Source organism: Plodia interpunctella, chromosome 5, assembly GCF_027563975.2.
Source record: "Plodia interpunctella isolate USDA-ARS_2022_Savannah chromosome 5, ilPloInte3.2, whole genome shotgun sequence".
NCBI classification, from domain to species: Eukaryota; Metazoa; Arthropoda; class Insecta; order Lepidoptera; family Pyralidae; genus Plodia; species Plodia interpunctella.
In genome coordinates this window covers 11,639,030-11,659,714 of record NC_071298.1, presented here as the reverse complement: position 1 = coordinate 11,659,714, position 20,685 = coordinate 11,639,030, and the positions used below count along the sequence as shown (strand labels likewise).

Sequence of the window (20,685 nt, the reverse complement as noted above, 5' to 3'; positions counted from 1 at the left end):
ACGCATTTCATTCAGTTTCTAGCTATTCGATTTCGACAGCTCAGTTCAATCGAATCATGCAAACCGAATCACAACACTTCGCTTTGAAAATTAAGTTCATTCATTCAATTCAATAGGTAATAATCAGTTTGTCAAAGTTTGTCGCTCGTTATTGTACTATTGTAGATTATAGTTTACGTCGATGTTTTGTGTTTATTTATATATTATTTTTCTAAATAATTAATCCTTAAAATTTACTATAACTTCAAAACATTTATAGATTGCTATTCTTTAAATTAGCTGTATTAATATTTGCATTGGTGTTACGTGCATTAATTACAGAAAAAAATTCATTGTTAGTTTTCTGTCAAAGCGAGCGGTGTTGATAAAACCCGATAATTTGGTGTTTCTGAGTAGTTAGTGTATTTGAATAGATGCAGTGTGGTTAATAAACAAACAAGTGCAAACGTTTCGGATATTGTGTGTTATTGTTAAAACTCAGAACAGTGTGAACCGGCAAATTAGCTGGTATGAAGTGAATCTGATGTTGATGGATATATAAAAGAGGTAGGTACGGTTGAGTTGCTGTAAGAAAGTAACTTCAAAAAGTAACAATAGTGCACGAAATGGTGTTAGGATATCCCGTGTTATTGCTGTTTGTGTATGAGTTCGGTCCTGTGGTATAAAGTACAGTTATTTAGAGATGCAAGAGGCTTTGGGGTCAAGAGCCGCCGGCCGCCAGGGTAACCAAGCGTATCCTGTTATCAACAGACAGATACCCCATACATTCTATTGCATGTATGTAGCTGTTGTGAAATTTTGAAACATGTGTTAACACTTTATATTTGCTTAGCTTTTCAAAGGACAAAGAAAGAGTATTGAAAATTGTTGTTTTCAATAATTACAGAATTTATATGGGTCAGTAACTTTAAGTAAGTCAATTTCCTTTTTTTAAAATCATTGTGTCATTGTTTAAATACCAAATCTGTAAACAACTCTTCTGAGACTTCCACAGCCCACAATTAGATACTTAATTGTGGGCTCTCCTTAATTTTGAAAACACAAGTCTACATCATTAATTTTTATTTTACTTTTCTGATTAATTGTATAAATTTTATGTGTACACCTCGGTGTAACCAATTGAGACACTCTGCACCTAGGTATAGCCGCACTTAGGGGTTTAGACATACATACATAATTACACCAATAAATAAGCACCAAAAGTATGCCTCACATTCATTGACCAGAATTTTCATTGAGACATGACCACTGAACCAATTAGCACAAATTGTCTGGTTTGCTCATTGCTGGTGATGTGGGGGCAGTTTAATTATCCCACTCGGACGGCAACTTGATTATGACAAACAAATTTTGGCTAATTAAGTTATTTGTTAATTAACAAGTTCTTAAATTAGTAGTTAGACATAGAAATTTGATCTTAATTATAAAAAATAAAATATATTTTGGCATGCCTATAGTAAGTAACAATTGGAAGCTTGGAGGCTTGAGCATTTTCTTTAATACTTTGTTACTATGTACACTTTTTTTTTGCAAATCATTTTTTTTTCTGTAACCGATGGCTTGAGACTTTATCCATGTGGAACATGTGGAAGACAAACATAGCCTATGGTACTCCAAAAGCAAGTAGTTTTTATTCTGAAATTATTCTTATTAAAAACACACTTGGGCTTACATACTAAAATAATCAGTAATTTATCATAGGATTCCTTTAAGTCAATGACAAATTTGTGATAAATGTTGCCAAATGATAAGAAAACAACTATTTTGATAATAGTTATAGTCTAATAATATAGAGATAATGTTATTATGGAGTTATTTATGTATGTTGTTGTCTATCAGAGGCGGAAGATAGTATCCAGACAACTTGTTTCAACGTTTAGTCTAAACGTTGAAACAAGTTGTCTGGACACACTGAATATTTGATTCTAAACGGTTTAGAATCAAATATTCAGTGTGTCTTCTAGAATCTAGATCATGCATGTTATATTTTATTTATTTTTATATTTGTGAATTCTACAATATGTCTATTAATGTAATCTTTCATTATTTAGCCCCCGGATACAGCTAGTTAAACAAATCAATTTCCACAAGTATTTTTAACTAGCTTTTGCTCATAGCTTCGCCCATAACTTATTGATATCAATAACTCTGGATCTAAGCAATGTATTGTGATGAAAATGATACCAGATTATAGGTTAGAGCTTATGCATGATAAGTGAACAACATACATATAGACAAAAAAAAAAAAAAAAATGTTTTGGCTTCCCTAGTCCCATAGGACCCCTATAATTATTTTTCTTTAATTTCCCCTATGTACAGACATAGCATCATAAATTTGTTTTGTTATCGTATAATTTCAGTTTAATATGCTAATACTTATTTTTTGCTCTTACAAAATAACACTCATCATAAACATTGATGATCTTCCTTTTGTTATTCATTTTAGTGTTTTATTGCACTTTTGTAAAGATTTTTTTTAAAAGTAATTAGTGCTGCAAAAGCTTAAATTTATGTTTGGTTTCCACACCAGTTGCTTTGCACGGCGCCGGCCAAGATGATGGTGGAGACCATGCTCGAGTCCGCGCAGGACTTCAGTGAGTACCTTATAACTTCATCATTATGACTAATAATGCACTTTCAAGGCAATCAAATTAATTGTAATTTTATTTCTTTTTCTGATTAAAGTATTACGAAAACCCAGCATTTTGTAGTGTAGTAAATACTGAGATTAAGTATATTTCTGCCTTGGAGGATAAAATACATTTATTATTATCTTGACCAAATATCTCTGTTTTATTTTTCTTACGATCGATTAAATCTCAGATTAAATGAAGGGTTTGTAATACAGGCATGTCGAACGGTTCCCTCCCGCAATGGAAGCGCGAGCTGCTGCAGCGGCGCGCGGCGCGGAGTCGCGCGGCGCCGCCTCCCGCGCAGCCGCCGCCGCCCGCGCTCGCCGGCGACCCCGACGACGAGGAACTGCGCTACGGCCCTGGAATTGTCAAGCGGCTCAAGTCCCGATACCTAAGCCTAGCATTACGTGATGCGCCTCGTCGGAGACCATCTGTCCTCCGCCGCGCGGCCTCCCTCGAACATCTCCTGGATGAGCGGCCCCCGCCCGCACCCCGACCCCCCGCCGCGCGCCTACCTCGCCCCGCTTCAGTCGCCATGCCCCCTGCAACTGGAGGCTTCTCTATACGCCGCGAATCAGTAAAGCGAGCTCGATCAGTAGACGCTCTCAGCCGCCTCGAAGCTCGCGAGGAGCCCCTACCACCATCCCCGTCTCCCCCGCCGCACTCCACCTCGTCTCCTCCTGTTCTACCCCCGTCACTCCCCAAATCAGCTCCTCCCGTGGTACCGCCTTCGTCCCCCACCGCATCTTCAGTCATTCCCCCGTCGTCCCCCACATCATCTCCTCCTGTAGCTCCCCCACTGCCCTCTCCTCGACCTCCAGTGGCCCGCTCCGCCCGTCCACCGAGACGTCCTACCCCACTCTTGCGAGAAACCGAGCGACCTCCGCCAGATGTCGTTCGCTCTACACTCAGAAAGTTTGAAAGCGCCCCGACGCGGAGGCCAGCACCTGCGGCGCGCGTTTCAGCCGTTTTACGTGGATTGGAAGGGCCTCGGACCTCGACCCCTGAACCTAGAGAGCCGAATGACTACCGCTCGCCGAGCCCCGTGGCAGACGTTTCGGCTATTGATGAGACAGAAGGGGCAGTCGTATCGGCGGAAGCGAGGCCGGTGTCGCGAGCGGCGCTGGAAGGCATCGCCAAAGCCGGCTCGTCAATGCGGTTTTCATTCGAGGCGCCTCGGCGGGGATCCCATCTTCCACCGCTGGCGGCCGCCAACCCTGTGCTACTAGGGCGCGCTCGACGAGTTGGGGTGATTCGCCCGATGCCAGCTCCGAGCCGCGGTCGGGCAACTTCAACACCAACACCTCCGCCGTTATCGGCAGAAATTGAGGAGAAAGTAGCAGAAGTACCTCCACGGATAGCGACTCCTCCACCAGTCGAGACAGAGAACTCATTGCCGGCCAGGACGGAGCGCCGCGATCCTCCGCCCTCGGCTCTCGTCGAGCCCATCCTCCGCTCGCCGCCTGACGATCGCGCTCCGACACCTTTAGCTGAATCTCCACGACATTCCTCGCGGGAGGCCACCCCTGAAGTATCAGAATCAAGAATCATAGAGTCAGATATAACGAAGCCGTTAATGAACGGTCATTCTAATCTCAAGCCTAAAGTGTCGAGCGTGGTGTCGCGTCTCGGTGGTACGGATATAGAACGCTCATGGAACGGCAGCATAGAGCAGACGCCGGAGAAAAAGGGAGAGAAAAAAGAAGATAAAGCTGTGGCCCCGTGGGCGAAGCTGGCGACGAGCCAGAACGGCAGCGCGGGCAGCCCGCCGGCGCGCCGCGCCCGCGCCGCGCCCGCCGCCGCCACCTCGGTGGTGTTCAACTTCTCGGACCGCAAGGAGGTGCCCGACTACATCGAGAATGACGGCCTCATTCTGCGCGCCAGCCGGAGGAACAGGATTAAGGTGAGTCACTTTTATTACTTTAAGACATACTAGGTTCTGCTTCCGACTTTTCATACTATTTTTAATATAAACTATTTACGAACGTAGGCGACGCACCTCCCCCGCAACATTCGATGTATATGTGATTGTTCCAATCAAAACAACAGATTTTTTTATTGTTGTGATACTAGATAACATAGTATTGGACAAACTCACTCACTCCAAGTTTACGATATTTTGGTAGACATATTCGGGGGATCCATATTTGCGAGTAAGAATATCAGCAAAAGATAGAACAAGGCCTCAATTTGTAATTGTAATCATGAACCTTCACGAGAAAGTTTATTACAAAATCGTTGCTCATTTCAAGCAGCCATGTTATGGAATTTACAACCTTTTATTGCTGCAAAACTGATAGTGTGATGATGTCCAGTACTTAACGTAAAGCTATTATGGGAACATCAGCATAAGTGGTCAACTCTCTCGTGAGTGTGTTTTTGTACGACTTTCCCATCGATATCTCACGTAATCGAGTTTATCGCAACGTGACCTTCCGCCGCATTCTTGCGATTACTTCTCATGACGAATTATACACATTAATGATAAATGTCTTTTAAGTATGTCCGTAAACGAGTTTACGATTTATAATACTATCAATTTTTTACCAACTTTAGAAAGGAAGAGTCTCATTGCGAATTTTTGTCGTTGTTATGTACTTATATATTTACTGATTTCGGATTTTCCTTATCTGTATTTCTTACTAGTTTCCAAATTTCACGATTCTCGTTTTGCCCGTTTAAGAAATTGTTTTTTTTTTTTTTTTTAATTTGAGGCACAGAACCCTAAAATTATAGATAAAACTTCTCCTTCACAACGAGACAATACGTTGAATGAATGCGAGGGAAATGGCGAGATTTATTTCGGATGTACAGTGAACAACACGTTAACCTATTCAAGTTAATTTCAAATCGGGCTCTACCACCGCCACACAAAGGTCCACGCAGCTTGCAATGTAATCTGTTGTAGTTGTGTGTACAATACAATGCTGAGATCGCGTGCCTCGTCGGCGGCGAACCGCGACGTGCCCTGTGACTGCGCGGGCGACGCTACCGCGGTCTTTTTTCTTAGCGTGTGTGTTATTGCTAACACTCACTGGTGTCAAATTGTATTCAAATCGCCAAAAGCATCTGATATGACTTTTACGATTACCTACCGACATCTAGTGACAAGTACTTACCTCAGCAAGAAGCCCGCTCCTTCTAAAATAATTAAGTAAATAAACAACACTCAATAAATTCAAATTCAAATTCAAATCATTAATTCAGAAATTAGACCTTCACAGGCACTTTTTCTCGTCAATCTTTAAATTTATAGTTATTTCTCACAAGCTAGAAACTACTGGCATTTCGGAACGACCACTGCTGAGAAGAAATGCCGAAAGAAACTCATTTGAACAGTGTTGGTCCCTATCATGCCAGATCGGCTTACCATTATTGTTTCTTACAAAAATTTTTTTTTTTTTTCTTTTCTTTCTAATAATATATAAATAGCTCACACTATGTGTGTTTGTAATAACTTTATTGAATCAGGTCAATAAACGTTTAATTGTTCGAAAAAGGTTACAGACAGAGACTGACAATAAAAATACATTTAGAGCAAGGCTTCTATCGTGTCGTCGTACTGACATAGAAATGAGCACAACACTCCCAAAGCCACTAACAAAATATAAAAACAATTACAAATTTTGCCATAACTGGGAATCGATATAAAAATCCTGGATGCGATATAAAAATCGTCGTCACAAGTCTCTGGATAACTGACAAAAGTCACCACCAGATGACCACTGCGCCATGGACGTTGACAAATTGCCATCTATCGACCAACTCGATACGTGAAATATCACAAAAGTTGGTAATGTTAATTTGGTAAAGTGGAGCCGGCGCCTGCAGACGCCTGTTCGGTTAGACCACGCAACTTTTACCTATCAGCATTTCTAATTTTACATCCAGTCAAACGACATTAAGATACGACATAAAGACAGTATTACATATTCATGCAAAATAAATTACGAGGAATTGTCAATTTTAATTTGTAAACGACGCAACTAAATCTTTATGAAGCTCCTAAAATATAATATCAGGATAAATTATATTCGAGACATGTTAACATCACAGAATTAATGATAGTCTTAGTAACGCTTTAATCTAATGAAAATAAATAAAGAAATAGTAAATTAAACTAATATGAAAATAAGGACATTGACACTCTGATAATGGACCAAAGGGGAAGGAAACTCCTTTAGTAATTATGTATTGCGTTTTATGTTAGAATCGTCAAATCCATCAAAAAATCTGAAAACTATTAATAGAATATAATTTGTGGTGGAATGCAACTTCTATTTTATCTGCTCACTCCATCAAAACTGTCAAGAAGGTCGCGTCGTAGCACAACAATCTCGTCACTCCGAGAAGAATATTGAATTTATTATCTTTAAATTTCTCATGCTGCCCGTGTTACCCAAATACCAATTAAGCCGTGGTGTTGCGTAAGCGCCGGATCTGTCCAACGCAGCTGCGCATCGCAACCACGAGATACAACTAGGTAAATACGCTGTTTTAGTGTTAATTTGTATCGTTTAATAAGACTTCAATCTTTCCGAGTTTCAGAAGTCCTAAGAAGTGTTGGTTGGTTGCAGCATGCGTGACAATATCCTGACAAGTAGGAAAAGTTTCCAATATATTCCAACGCAACAGGATTTAATGAAATGTTTCCAATATACCTTCGGACAACGCTCCAATCTGTGTGTGAGACAGAGAGAGAGATAATCATAGATGTGGAATTTCTATCGTATTAGAGTAGAGGTTTATTCTAATACGATAGAAATTCCACAAACAGGCAGCTATCCGACCCTTCAAGTGCAAACTCGTCGCTCGCTAATTTTACGTAATCACCGTTCGGAATAGATAATTTCTCATCTGACCGCGCGCAGCTGATGCTGCACGCTCGAGTTGCATCCATTTCACGGATCATTCCGTCGACTCTCCACTTTCCATCGGCAGATGAAAGATTGTGTAACTTATGCTCAGTAAACACTCAAACTCCTCTAATAATTCACTATATCTATAGTTAGATAGATAATATATAAGTATTAGCCCCTCATTCTTCTCCAATCCAAAGACAATCAATCAAATATATCTATTACCTCCTCGAACCGCCGCTTAACTGCAAATGTGGACTCAAGTATAGTTGATATTCCAATGTCATATTTTTACAAGTTTTTATTTACCTTTACCTGCCTTGATTTTAGTCTATAATCAAATTTTGCAAATTAAATTTCACCCACCCACGATCGGATACGGATATGATTTTTTTGTCACTCAACATGCAACAAGATCTCTCGGACTCGATAAAAGCTTGTAGCAAAAATGACATTTTTCTAAACATCTTGTTATATCGTTAATATGTGCCCTAACATCTGCATTCGGCCCGATATGTTGCTCGCCATTAGCCTCTAATCACTGTGGCTGCGGCGGTAAGAATAACACTGTCCGTGGCATGGTTCAGTTGTCCGGCCGACCGACTCGCGAAGAAGTAAATATGGACCATATTTTGGGTATAATATTCAATGTTATAACATCCGCATAGAGGTTCCTTATGCAAGAAAACTTGACCTGTAGTTGGCTGGTGCTATTTTCGTCACGGGAGTTGGGGTCTGGTTTGTCATGCTTTGACGACGCGCGCAATAGCAAAACGGCCTACAAATCGTTTACTGCGCAGGCAAACCCATGAACCAATCTTGTGTCGCGCATTATACCAAAAAAGAATTTAATGTAGAAACAGGATAGAATCGAGATCAAAATTGATGGAATATTTGAACGCGTCGAATGTAAAGTAAAAAATTCTTAATTCCACTGGAGATTATCATCGCACCTTATCACTTATGACGTCAAAAATATAAGGAGAACTCCGGCCCCATCATTTGCTCCATGGTCCTTATCATATTATGGCATTGTCAACCGATTCGATCGCGTGCTCTCTCCTAAAAATATCAATAGCACAAGCAATATATAGATACGTGAGAATTTCCTGCGATCGGTGAAAGTCTATGGGCCACGTGGTGAAACCTCTCGAGTCACAACACTCTCGTTTTCGCCGCTGTCGGTTCGGGAGCCCTGCGACCGAGAACTCTGTGGAATGATAATGAGTTGCCAGTCGAGGCAGGCTCACGTACTCGTAAATCATATGGACATAGGGCTGACGACGCCTAGTTAAAATAAATCAGATTGGTTTTTTATAATTTTATGGATTTCTGGTATCACTCAAAGTAATTAAGGTTATTTTATTATAGTTCAAGGGTTGTCAATCTCGGCAGAATAGTCGTCTGAATTCACCACCTCCGTTTTCTATTGTTATCGGTTGCTGGTGATGGTATCGCTAATATCAGAAAAACACACATAACTCACTTGTTAAAATATTTTTTTTTACGTTTTTAAAATTCATTTATTAAAAATACAAATAATAAAACATAAATAATTGCAAAGTCAATCAAAAATGCCACCCCGAATTGTACCCGGTTCAAAAGTACCCATAACGCTAGCTGCGTTTCCTCGTTGGATACCAATTGATAGCCTTTGAACCAGGCACCATCCGGAGCGGTAGTCATATCCACGACACCTTAAACGCCGTCCTATCTCACCAACAAAGCGCTTCGCCTCCGAACACCATGGGCCAGCCGTTTCCACGGCAACTGAAACAAACTCGTACTGGTTGGATAAAACAGAATACTTGGCCATTTTAAGTTCAGCTGCCACCCTTGCAGCGGCCCCAGGCAAACGCTTACTATTAGTGAGGTAGGACGCCGCGTATGTGCTTACACATGTTGCGTCCCATAAAAGGCAACGCCCTCTCTGCCACGGTATTAGAGTGATGCCGTCAGGTCGCTTTCCGTCTGTACGCGAGAGGCCAGGAGGTTCCAATTGACAAGGAATATTTGCCGATACCAAAGCCCTACGAATAATGTCATTCAAAGAATGATGGCGAGACAAACGACCCGAACATCTAACACATCCACTTGTTTAAAAGGTTTTTTTTTTCAAATGTCTGTCGAATGTTTGCCTTTTCTGTAGATGACAGCCCTCGACATGTCAGTGACCGGTTCGCGCAGGAAAAACTATCGCCTATTACCACATGTATGCTAGCACTGCCCGCGGTCGCTGCCGGTCGCTATCGAAAGTATGGTGGCGATTCCATGCCAAATTTCATGGCGAACTGTCGATCGACGGGGCGCGAAAGTGGCGCAGATCTCGCTTTCACGATGAGGATTTTATGTGATGTTTTTAATGAATGAAAATATAACAAACATAAAATTCAAAGCAGTTTACATAGTTATTACAGGCAGATACAGCAGCAGAGTTATTTTTATACTTATAATGGAAAGAGAGACACCCGAGGAAGCGGTCCAACAGAGTTATGAGTGAAATAAATATGTAATAAAAAAATGTCGGTCATAACTGAATGAGGGAGTCTGGAGACAGCGGGAGTCAGGATGAAGTAAAGACTGCAATGCTCACTTAAAATAGACATACAGGAATATAATGTTTCAATATTATAGGTAACTTTTTAAACAAGAAGCGATTTGTAGTATTCAATCGGTATGTGGCCAGTATTGCTATTAAAGGCGTTTTCTCCCTTGCTATTTCGCAAGTGTTGGTTCAATAAACCCAGTGGGGCTAGCAGGAATATTCCCGAGAACGTAACCGTATCAATTACATCAAATTCTCAATTAATTTAGTGCCCTTGACACACGGTAGCGCTGTTCATTTTCCATATAAATGTTGTCGATGGCGAACTAAAATATTTATAGAATAGAAGTCCACTGAAAGAAATATCGTCACCCGAGAAGTGCGTATAAGGCAAGCTGCAAGTGGCGTCGACATTCGTTTATTTTGCTCATTCGGTCTGGCCGTCGCTGTCCTCGCATTCCCTCACGTCTCCGACAAAGAGATTCAAAGACTAGCAAGAATTATACGAGCTTTGTCATGCAGAGTTCACGTACACTCAACTTCAAGTCGCTTTACCTTCTATGCGATGGTGATAGTGGCGTTTTTGCCATATTTTGTGAAGTCTTCCGTGACGCTTATTTCTCGCGACGACGTGAGCTTATTCAGCCTGTGCAGTACACGCATCTTTATGCTGATGCTGACACATACAAATGACCAGTATGTTGTGAAAAATGTGCAGATTCTACGTGTGGTTTGATAAATTTACGGTTAGGTATTATGTGGGTTATGTAAATTCTAACTAATTCATTACTAATGCCAACAGAGTTGTTGTGTGTGTTGCATCCCACGTAATGGCCACGACCCTCAGCCATGAGGAATACGACTATGAACATGAAGATGTTAATTCTAAATTTCGTCTAATTTCCTCTCAGTGCTCCCGAAGAAATTTACATACTTCGACTGTGCGTAGTCTCAGTAGTCTGTCAGTTGGCTACGGATAAATTTTATATTGAAGATGATCGTCGTTGCAGCTAAATAAAGACTGGAATAATACGTACTTTAAAACTGGGCCCTACTCCAGGTCCTGCTGATATGTAAAATAGGTGACTGGACTGCATGGCGCACAATATACAAGCTTATCCTCACATCCTGCTTAATGTCCTTATTATTATAATGATAACTGGTACGTGGCGATAAGCGTGGAGCGGAAAACTAAACAAATGATTTATAAGTGAACACTTTGTTGGTGATGTGATGATCATTCATATCAATTCTAAAGCGGGAACCATCGGCGTCCATTTTAGCAGACCTTATCTCCCTCACGTTCACCGTCAAGGATCTAATTTATGCTTAAGCCAAGGCCGAGCGATTGATATCGTTATCAATGGCCATTGCAAGTAGCCCGTGCCCCTGCTGTCTGCTTGTCCAAAGGGCAGATCATTAGATGAAACATTTTAAAGTAAAAACTTGGATAATTTAGGCTATCCTGAACTTTGCACCTGGGGCCCAAAGTTAAATGTTTTACACTTTTATTTTATTGCGATGAATTTCTTCTCAACAGTGTTCGTTCCAAAATGCCATTATTTTGTTTCTTTTTGAAAAATGAGTAATAAAATGTTTTGACTTTGACGACATTTTTGCTAAGCCGCTTGGCTTCATCTTATCTGGATATTATTATATCGATTAGAAGGCAAAATAATCATCGCTGCAGGACAGCCTAAAGAGATCGCGGAGCTTCAGAAAGATCACGTAAAAGATTTGTTTGATTTGAATTAACAGTATAAAGAAATTGTTCAAGAAAAATTTTATGGGTATCTTAAGTTCCCAGCCTGAGATACAGTTAATATCAAAGATTTTTGTATCATCAAAATGTGAAGATGACGATGTCACGATGTGGAACAGAGGACGGTCGCCGCGGCTAAAGTGCACGCACCCGCGTCGCGTTGTTCTAACGGGACGCAATCTGTGCTGCGCTGCTAATTGGCAGCGCTGTCCGTTATGCCGACGTCTCTATGACATGTCTGGAAATTATGCCTCAGAGTGCACATATATTGAGTTTATTTCTCACTCCACGTCTACTCTTAACTCTATTAACACATTCAGGGCCACTGTGACCTGCAGGGTCAGCGATAATAGCAAATTGTCTATTGTATTTGAAAGATTGCATAAAGTGTCATACTAGCTTTCTTTTTCCTTTATAGAATTTATATCTATGTGGGTCAATCATGTCCTTGCCCATAATGCAAGCCTCCTGGTCTGTGGTTACTTCAGCTATTCCTTGATACAGGTCACCATGGTTAAATGAGTTCTCTCCTCTACAGTAAAATCCAGCCTGTACTGTTATTAGAGGTCGAGGAGATCTGTCCACCAGCCTTATTGCCTGCTGCAGCCTGTTTAAGTTTTAAGTATTCTATAATATTCATCTAGGAGCTCTTGTCGGTATGGTGATGATGAGACATTGCACGGAGTTATTAATTGTGCAGTTATAAAGCCATTTTGCAGAACAAAATCCAACAATAAATTAACACAATTTTCTGCCAATAAACTAACGGCAAATTGGTTGACAACCGTGTGACGCATTCCAGCGATTTGCACGATTCTAGTAATGTCATACTCATACGTTGAGTAGACGTCGCACGCGCAGCTGGAAGCGCGGAAACGCGACAAATGCGGTAATTAGCGATTACGGTAACAACTTTCTATCCGTGACAGGGAGGGGCGACAATAGAAGCCGAAACAGATGGTTCCCAGCGCAAACGCAATCCGGGGTCGTAGGCTGAGCTGCTGCATAAAGTGAAGTACGGGCATGGGTAATTTCTACCTAGCAGGCCTAGATTCCACCGTACATCATAATAATACTTGACGCAAACTGAATTTCAAATGATATGCATTTGAAATGTTCGCAGTAATTTGAACTGACTTCTATGACTGAATCGACTGCTACAATTAATAATGACCCAGTGCTTGATTTATTTAACACTTCGTAAGAGGGTGGTGATGGATCACGTAAAAGTCAAAATGAGTTCATTTTAGCTCATTCTTACTTTAGATTCTACTACGCAATAATTTCTAATTTCTAAAAGCATTTGGTAACCAACCGTGGAAAATACCTATTCAAAGAAGAAAAAAAACAAACGACTATTATAACAACACACTACACTAACTAACACTCAACTATTGGCATATTTAACAAAATAAATGTATAATTTGATATTTATTTTCTCGCATATGTAATAAGGATTAGGGTTCGGTAAACTGACTGCCGCAAAGATATCGATCTACTACCGAATCATCAGTTAATCACTAGTCAAACTTACATAACATTAACATAGCATTAAATTATACACTCAGCTAACTCTTGATAAATATTGTTGTTGATCAAACTCCCGTTATCAAGACAAACATTTGCTTGGCAGTTATCTCATTTATATATTTGTAGGGCCAACTTTGTGGCGTACATTGCTTGTTTGAATGTGAACTCTGCGTGTTAAGGTGACAAAACTATATCATTAAAAAGAGACAACATTGACTCGGCCTACGAAGTTTGCCGAACCAGCGTCTGGCTTGCAAATGTCAAGGACGACAAGTCCGAGTATGCATTTCTAGTCGCCACTGGACTCCGTGGGAGGACAAATCAAGCGCCAAATCTAAAGAATAAGCTGCCTTTCATTCCACTTATTCGCCGAGGCTGGTCGATTTTGACTACCTCTTACGTATATTTTATTTTGACAATTACATCTCGTACACCAAGCGGTTTGCAAGATTGATACTGAGGGGAGTTACAGCCCGGGCTGACATATGTAGGTGCGCTATTTTTCCAGATCCCACAATCGTGTTAGATAAAAAAAAATGTGAAACTGACAGAACTGAACAATTATTTCCCTCTGCTGAGGACTGCTGCGATTTTATTGATTTCCAAGAGACACGGAGCGATATCATACATCTGACTGACAGTAATACGATTACAGTTTTGCTAACCTCAACGAATATAGGAATAGCTAGTGAGGTCGATACAGCCAGTCCGCCCCGAGTAAAGAGAAGCCTCATAAACGTGCAGGTTATGCCGCCTGTCATGTTGGATGAATGACTTTGGAATAAGTGATCTAATTATTGTTTAAATTTGCAAGAGAATCTTTTGGGATAGTAGTACTAAGACCATGATATGGCCAGATTTGAAATTCAATTAGCCATTATTCCGGCTCCTCTACATCATTCCCTCGTGCAACCTTTTTAGGTTTCAATGATGGTCCTGTAGATTTTGTGGCGCAGTATTACTTTTTTAAATAATATATGTAGTTTATAAAAAAACGTGATGTGCATTGAACACCCCGTCATTACAATATTTTATCCTTCCTAATTAGCACAAATAAAACATGCCATGTTTTATTTGTAATGCATACACAAACATGTTATATAGATGGATTGATCAATTGATACAACTAAATACAATAGAATGTATATACTAAATTAATAAGAAGTGATACGAATACACACAATGAATGACTACTATTAAGTAATCGTTCATTTGTGTGTATTCTGTAATTTACTGATCGCAGCATATTGTAGGGATTGCACCGTACTATAATGTCGATATAAGACTTGGTTTATTTATAATACCTACACACTTGAATATAAATAACAATCGAGGAACAATAGTAATATTGATAACAAAAGAACAACAAAAAAAAACAATAGTAGAAATTAATAACTGTGTGACCATACTGACCACAATACAACTCTACGTAACGACTTAGTAATGCCTGCCCAGCGATGCACTCATTCTGAGCCGTGACTTAATTTAGATACAAACTGAGAACATTCTAAACTAACTTAAACACTACTTTGACTTTGGTCAGACTGTTTTGCCAACTGCAGCGGAAGCAGATAATATCAGCGATGTGTATCAGGTCCGGCACAACCCGTCTGCTGCAAGTCACCTTCCAGCAATTATCTCGCGCCTAGAGGCTGACGCATAACCGACCAATACTGGACCATTTGAAAACATATAGATCTACCATATTTGATTTTAAATGTCTGAAAAAGTCCAGTCTTAGTCGAACCATTGCCCATGCGTGAGTGTGACACACAGCGATCGATAAAACCGGCCGGTCGGAACCCTCGTCGCTTTTGTTTTGCTCGCGGCCATTACTGCAAACTTGTTCGGGACTCTGGACCCCAACAAGCAGCTAGGAACAGGGACAAATATGTACTAAAGCACTTGGCCTCTGAGCCGCGAAGATTTTAGTATAAAAAATTTAATCTGTTATTCCAGGTTTCATTCTAGCATTTCACAAAATTTTATCGAAATCTGTTGAGTATATTTCGAATGAAAGAGTCACGAATATCTAGCCAAAAAAACTTTCAAAATGATTAACACTTGAAAAGATATAAATAAGTAGATCTCCTTTTTGCTGTAATTTGTACACGTGTACATAAACCTATAAATAATTAACATACAGTAGGATTTTAATAGTTTCATGTTTGTCTTTTTGATCTAAGAAGATCTACATATAAGAACAGGATCAACTTTGGAAGGCCAGCCTTCCTTGCAAATGAAATGCTGACCATGTTGATGTTCGTCTTTAGATGCACCTGCCGCGCTTGGGTTTTGTTTATTTTTTCTCAAATTCTGAACTAGATTTTTTATTTATGATGTATTTGAATTTACAGTCTTTCAACTTTGGTTGTCAAATGTGTTAGTATACCGAAATTCATCAGCAATTTCAACAAATATTTTCGCGAAATGTAAACGTGAAAGAGATAGCGTCTGATTGCTTCTATGTAGTTTTTTCTCTTCACCGTCGCCCGTCGCTATAGATCCGAAACTGATAAGAAAGTATTAATTTAGATAGAGGTGCCCGAACCGGTTGCTCGTCACGACGCTCATCTATCAAATCAGTTGCCAGAAATAGAAACTTTCCGAAACTATCTTATGATATCCTTCATAATGCAAATAAAGATTTGAGACTGAGCTGTGATAATAATCAATGTTTTCGAAAGCCTTTATTATTCACCAACCGGAATTCCTCATCAAAAATAAAAATTTCAATTTAATTTCGCTTGTTGAAAAGGTTAAGTCATTTGTTTGCAATTTTATTGAGAACCGGCGATAATTGACTAGTGACCTTGCAGTCGAATGGCCGATCCATTAGCGATAACTATATCAGATAGACTACACCGACCGAGCCTCCTGCGCCGGCTACTGCTTCGGCTGAATCTGAAACACTCATATTACATGCTGTTTGATAGATTGGTCTAGACTAGAAATATATCATTGTAGCAAGAAATGCAGTTTCTTCATGACATATCACTCTGTAAAGACGTGAACAGCTAGAACTATAGATATTTTTTCTTATTCATTGTGCCTCACCTAAATTAATGTCGGGATACATATTAAAACAGTGAAAATGCAAATATGCATTCATCAAAACATGACTGCATCACGACTGTAAAATTTTGTTTATCAAAGGATACTATTAAACTGTTCGGGTCTGATCGCTCGATAAATGAAAACATGAAATGTTTTTCACCTCCAGACATGTCTTTAGTAAACTTCACGCGTTTGGAAAATCTGCTACTTTGTATCGTTACATTGTAAAAATAAAGAATCTGGAACGCTGTCGCCGTCGCAAGGAGACGTAAATCACGAGGTGTACCCAGGCAGACGGAAATCATATAATGGGCACAAAAACAGTGATGCGGTTATCATCCGTTCCGCTCTGGTTGCGTGCGTGTCAGCGCTGCGCCCGCGCCGCGTTGCGCCGTCTCTTGCACTGATACATTATAGTCATTGGGAACTAACAGCCCTTACTCATCGATATATATTGGCAATGGAAGTTCTTTTTTGCCAATAATATATCGTTCTCTTTCGTACATGTCCCAATTTACATAAATTCTCTTTTAGTCTAGTCCGAAGTGCGATCCGTTAGTCCAGCAACCAGTGGTCTAAATTTTCTTTCTAAGTTTGGTTATGCTTATATTAATCTATTCTGTTATCATAAGATGATGTTGTATAGATTTATCGAAAAACTAATTTATGGATTGTGGCCCCCTTGACTTCTAGCGAAATTTTCGTTCTGACAGATTTTCTTTTTGATTTAAGTTTAATTTAAATTGTCGCTAAAACTCGACGTATACTGGCAATATGTGCTAATGTTAAGACAAGACGAGGCATGCACAACGATACGACGTGAAGTTTGGCTTACAGGTTTAAAAGTATTTTACGGAAATGTAAGCTAGACTTCACGTCTTTCAGCAATACCAACAGCAAAGCTTGCACCCATTGCTCGGACGATTGCAGACCATCGACGACCACTGCCATCACGTAACATCTGCGCCTTCACTGTTATGCAAATGTTATGGCTGCTAAATGGCTTCTGACGGCTGCCATTTACCAGCGCGCTGACCCTGAATTTGTGATTCCGCAATCTTTGTAATCTTTAGCTTTTTGTCAAATTTTTGTGTACAAATATATCTGACATAACGTATCGTTTGAGGGTTTCAGAAGATCAATATTCTAGTGTATTGACTGTTCCGTTTCTATTATTTCATTGTTCTTCAGACATACAAACTATTAGATTTGACCAGCCAATTTAATTGATGATTAATATCTCTTCTTTTTAATACTTTCAATGTACTGACAAAGACTTGAAAATAAGATTATTTTACTGTCGCAGAAAAATGACATTTGTTTTTACAATAACGATTAATTTCTTAGTTGCGTCATTCGAACTTTATACATGTATTCAATAGCTATCTACTCATTCGGAACGTGCCTCGTCACCATCAGGCTGTTAAATTCTGGAAGCGCCACTCCCGACGCACGCATTTCAATGCCATAATCAAGTATCTTGCACTTGTTTTTCCGTCCGTGAGCACTTCCGATCGATTACTTTTCATTGTAGAGTAGAATTCCTATTGACATACAAACCTTATAGGATCCATGAACTAAACACAATTATAATTACTATACACTGCAGTCATTTGTTAAATTAATTTGATCTCAGTTAATTATATTATTAATACAGACTTCCTTTTCAGTACTATAAATTACATTTCTCAAGCATGACATGACTAATGTATAAATTGCCCGTCATATGATTACAAATTTCCTGTAAACATTAAATATAGTTTTCCTTGTAACAATAAACTGTTATAAATGGACACATGCAAACACTAAATCATATTTAAAAAATTCCAAAATAGTTGTCCTCGGAAAGGCATCATTTCGCTGTTATCTAGAGTGACGATGGTAATGACATCGTGATCTCCAAAACTACAGATTATCCTAAATGGCCGGATGACGTTCGCGGGCGCCCGTGTCGCTGACACCGTGACAGAACTGTACAAATTGTTACACGTTTAACATTAGTGTGTCAATGTTTACTGCTATTATAATCTACTTGAATAAACTTTCAATCCGAATGAGATTCATATCATCTAGATTATATTGTCATTTTCTTCTTTATAATCTGGGACCATCAGTTTCAGTATAAGATATTGAAAATTGGGAACGTGCATGGCCTACACTTGTAGTTTAGTTGACTGTGCACCGATTGGAGTAGTGGTGGTGACATCTATGATTATAACCAAAGCATCGCCTCGTCAATAATTGTCGACATGTAGAAAACAATTTTAAAGTCGCATTGAAAGTGCATTAACACTGTCAGATGTCACATCACTAACTCATCCCTTGACCATGGCTGTGTGTGGTTTGGCGCCTAAACTGTAAATGTGCATTTGCATTTAATAAACTGGTTTATTAATAAATTAGACCTTATAATTATATAACATTGACGACGAGGATCAGTGAAACTCTGTTCGGCATTATAAAATCCAACAGTGGTGTTAAATTAAAACCGTTCCGTTTACCTATGCATACATCAACATCGAAGAGGTTATGTCAAAATCGAAAATCAAAGATATTAATGAAGACATAATTGAATTAGTAAAAAAAGGGAAAAAGAGTTACATTTATAAGTGTACTAAATTGGAACTACAAAAATTATTAGAAGAACAAAATATAGACTATAAAAAGATGCGAGTATTGATGAGAAAAATTGTAAGTACATTAAAATTTGACGAAGAGAAAAGTGAAACAATTTTTTTTCCAAAAATGTCACTATGCAACGAATTTAAGCCATTCGATGGTGAAAAGTTTGAATTGTTCCGTCAACAATTGGATTGTTTTATGATAATGAATGATATAAAGGAAGAAAAAAAGTTATTTTTATTAATAACAAAACTTTTAGCAAGAATGTTTGAAAACCTGAATTATTTGTGCGCACCAATTAAACCAAACAAGCTGGTTTTGTACAAAGTTGAAGGATAAATATGATAAACCTTTGTCAACTGCATTAGAGAAAGAGCGGAATTCAGGAAGAGAAATCAATTGCCAAATGAAAATAACTCCACAATATATAGGACTGCTAACAAATCTAAACAATGTAGTAGAACTTTCAGGTCACTCGTTACCGTAAATCATTAGCACAGTCGGAATGTCGGGCGTCATGATGATTCAGACGGATTCGCAATGTAAATACAAGAGTAACGGAGGCCGAGGCTGCCGCAGGTTTGACTCCGTGACCTGATAACACGCGAACATACATTAGAGAAAATTTTTAGCAAGACACAATTAGTTTGTGCAAAATAGCTCTCTCCAAAATTATAAATCAATTTTACGAACTACAAGTCGTACATATTGATTCTCTGCCGTGATTGGACCTACACATGTTGTTGCAAAAACTAACTTTAATTCATATAGGTATGTATAATCTTAACTTTCACTTTCAAATAATGAAAAAACTTAATATCAATTATTATTTTTGCATCTTGTTTACCATCTCATTCGATATTGACACAATAAATTCCACCCACTTGTTTCGGATGTTTGCTATCTGATTCGATATCGACATTCTCAGGCCGTACTGTCTCTAGCGTTGTACATCGGAATCTTTTTGGTCTTCGGTTTTAATTTCAGTGAAAATGGATCCCACACCTCGAGTTACGTTTAAATTCACATCGCTATTAGTCGCACATAATAATTATACAAAAACTATAATGAGCTAGCTTCCCTTCCTCACTATTGTTTCCAGTATGAGTTTTTTGACTGTTTGCTCTCGCATAAACTCTATCTCCGTAACTGTTTAGTATGTGTTGTGACTTTTTGTGCCGCATTTGATTACAGCCTACTGTACGAGACAATAGGTGGCCTATTAGTTTGTAGTATGAACGGTTCTTGTTTTAGCCGTCTCATTTATCAAACACAGTTGATTGACATCGTTATGCTTAAACTATTCTTATTTGGTTTCCTCTGAGACTACATTTTATAAATCTAAATCTTTACAAATACAGTACCTTACATAATTTTTTTTACGTCATATCTGCGGGTTAAGACTCATTCAAAACAGATTTTTAACATAAGAAATTCCACAGAATAAAAATAAGAACATTTACATTGTGAAGCGAGCGAAGTCATCAAACGAAAGTGTTGCGAAAACAGCACACTCATTGTCCAGGAAGCGAGAATGGAATGCGCGACTCAGCTTCTTGTTTGCTTGTATTTGGACTTTGGCCATTGTCTATGTGGGTCATTAACTCGTGACCTCTTCGTTGTCAGTCTGGGCCGCGATAAGGACGTCATCTAATCACATAACTTTAGTAAAAACAG

The 20,685-nt window shown here is 39.2% G+C and overlaps 1 protein-coding gene across 2 annotated transcripts in view; it reads left to right on the top strand.

Annotated features, from left to right (window-relative positions):
* The first annotated feature begins 111 nt into the window (after positions 1-111).
* Positions 112-20,685, top strand: part of LOC128670408 (uncharacterized) — a 30,724-nt gene continuing 10,150 nt past the window's right edge. For both annotated transcript variants that reach the window (XM_053746046.2, XM_053746047.2), the window contains exons 1-3: positions 112-546; positions 2,531-2,594; positions 2,849-4,536. In XM_053746046.2, the coding sequence (XP_053602021.1) occupies positions 2,555-2,594; positions 2,849-4,536 (1,728 nt within the window). In that variant the 5' untranslated portion in view covers positions 112-546; positions 2,531-2,554. The remainder of the gene's footprint in view (positions 547-2,530; positions 2,595-2,848; positions 4,537-20,685) is intronic.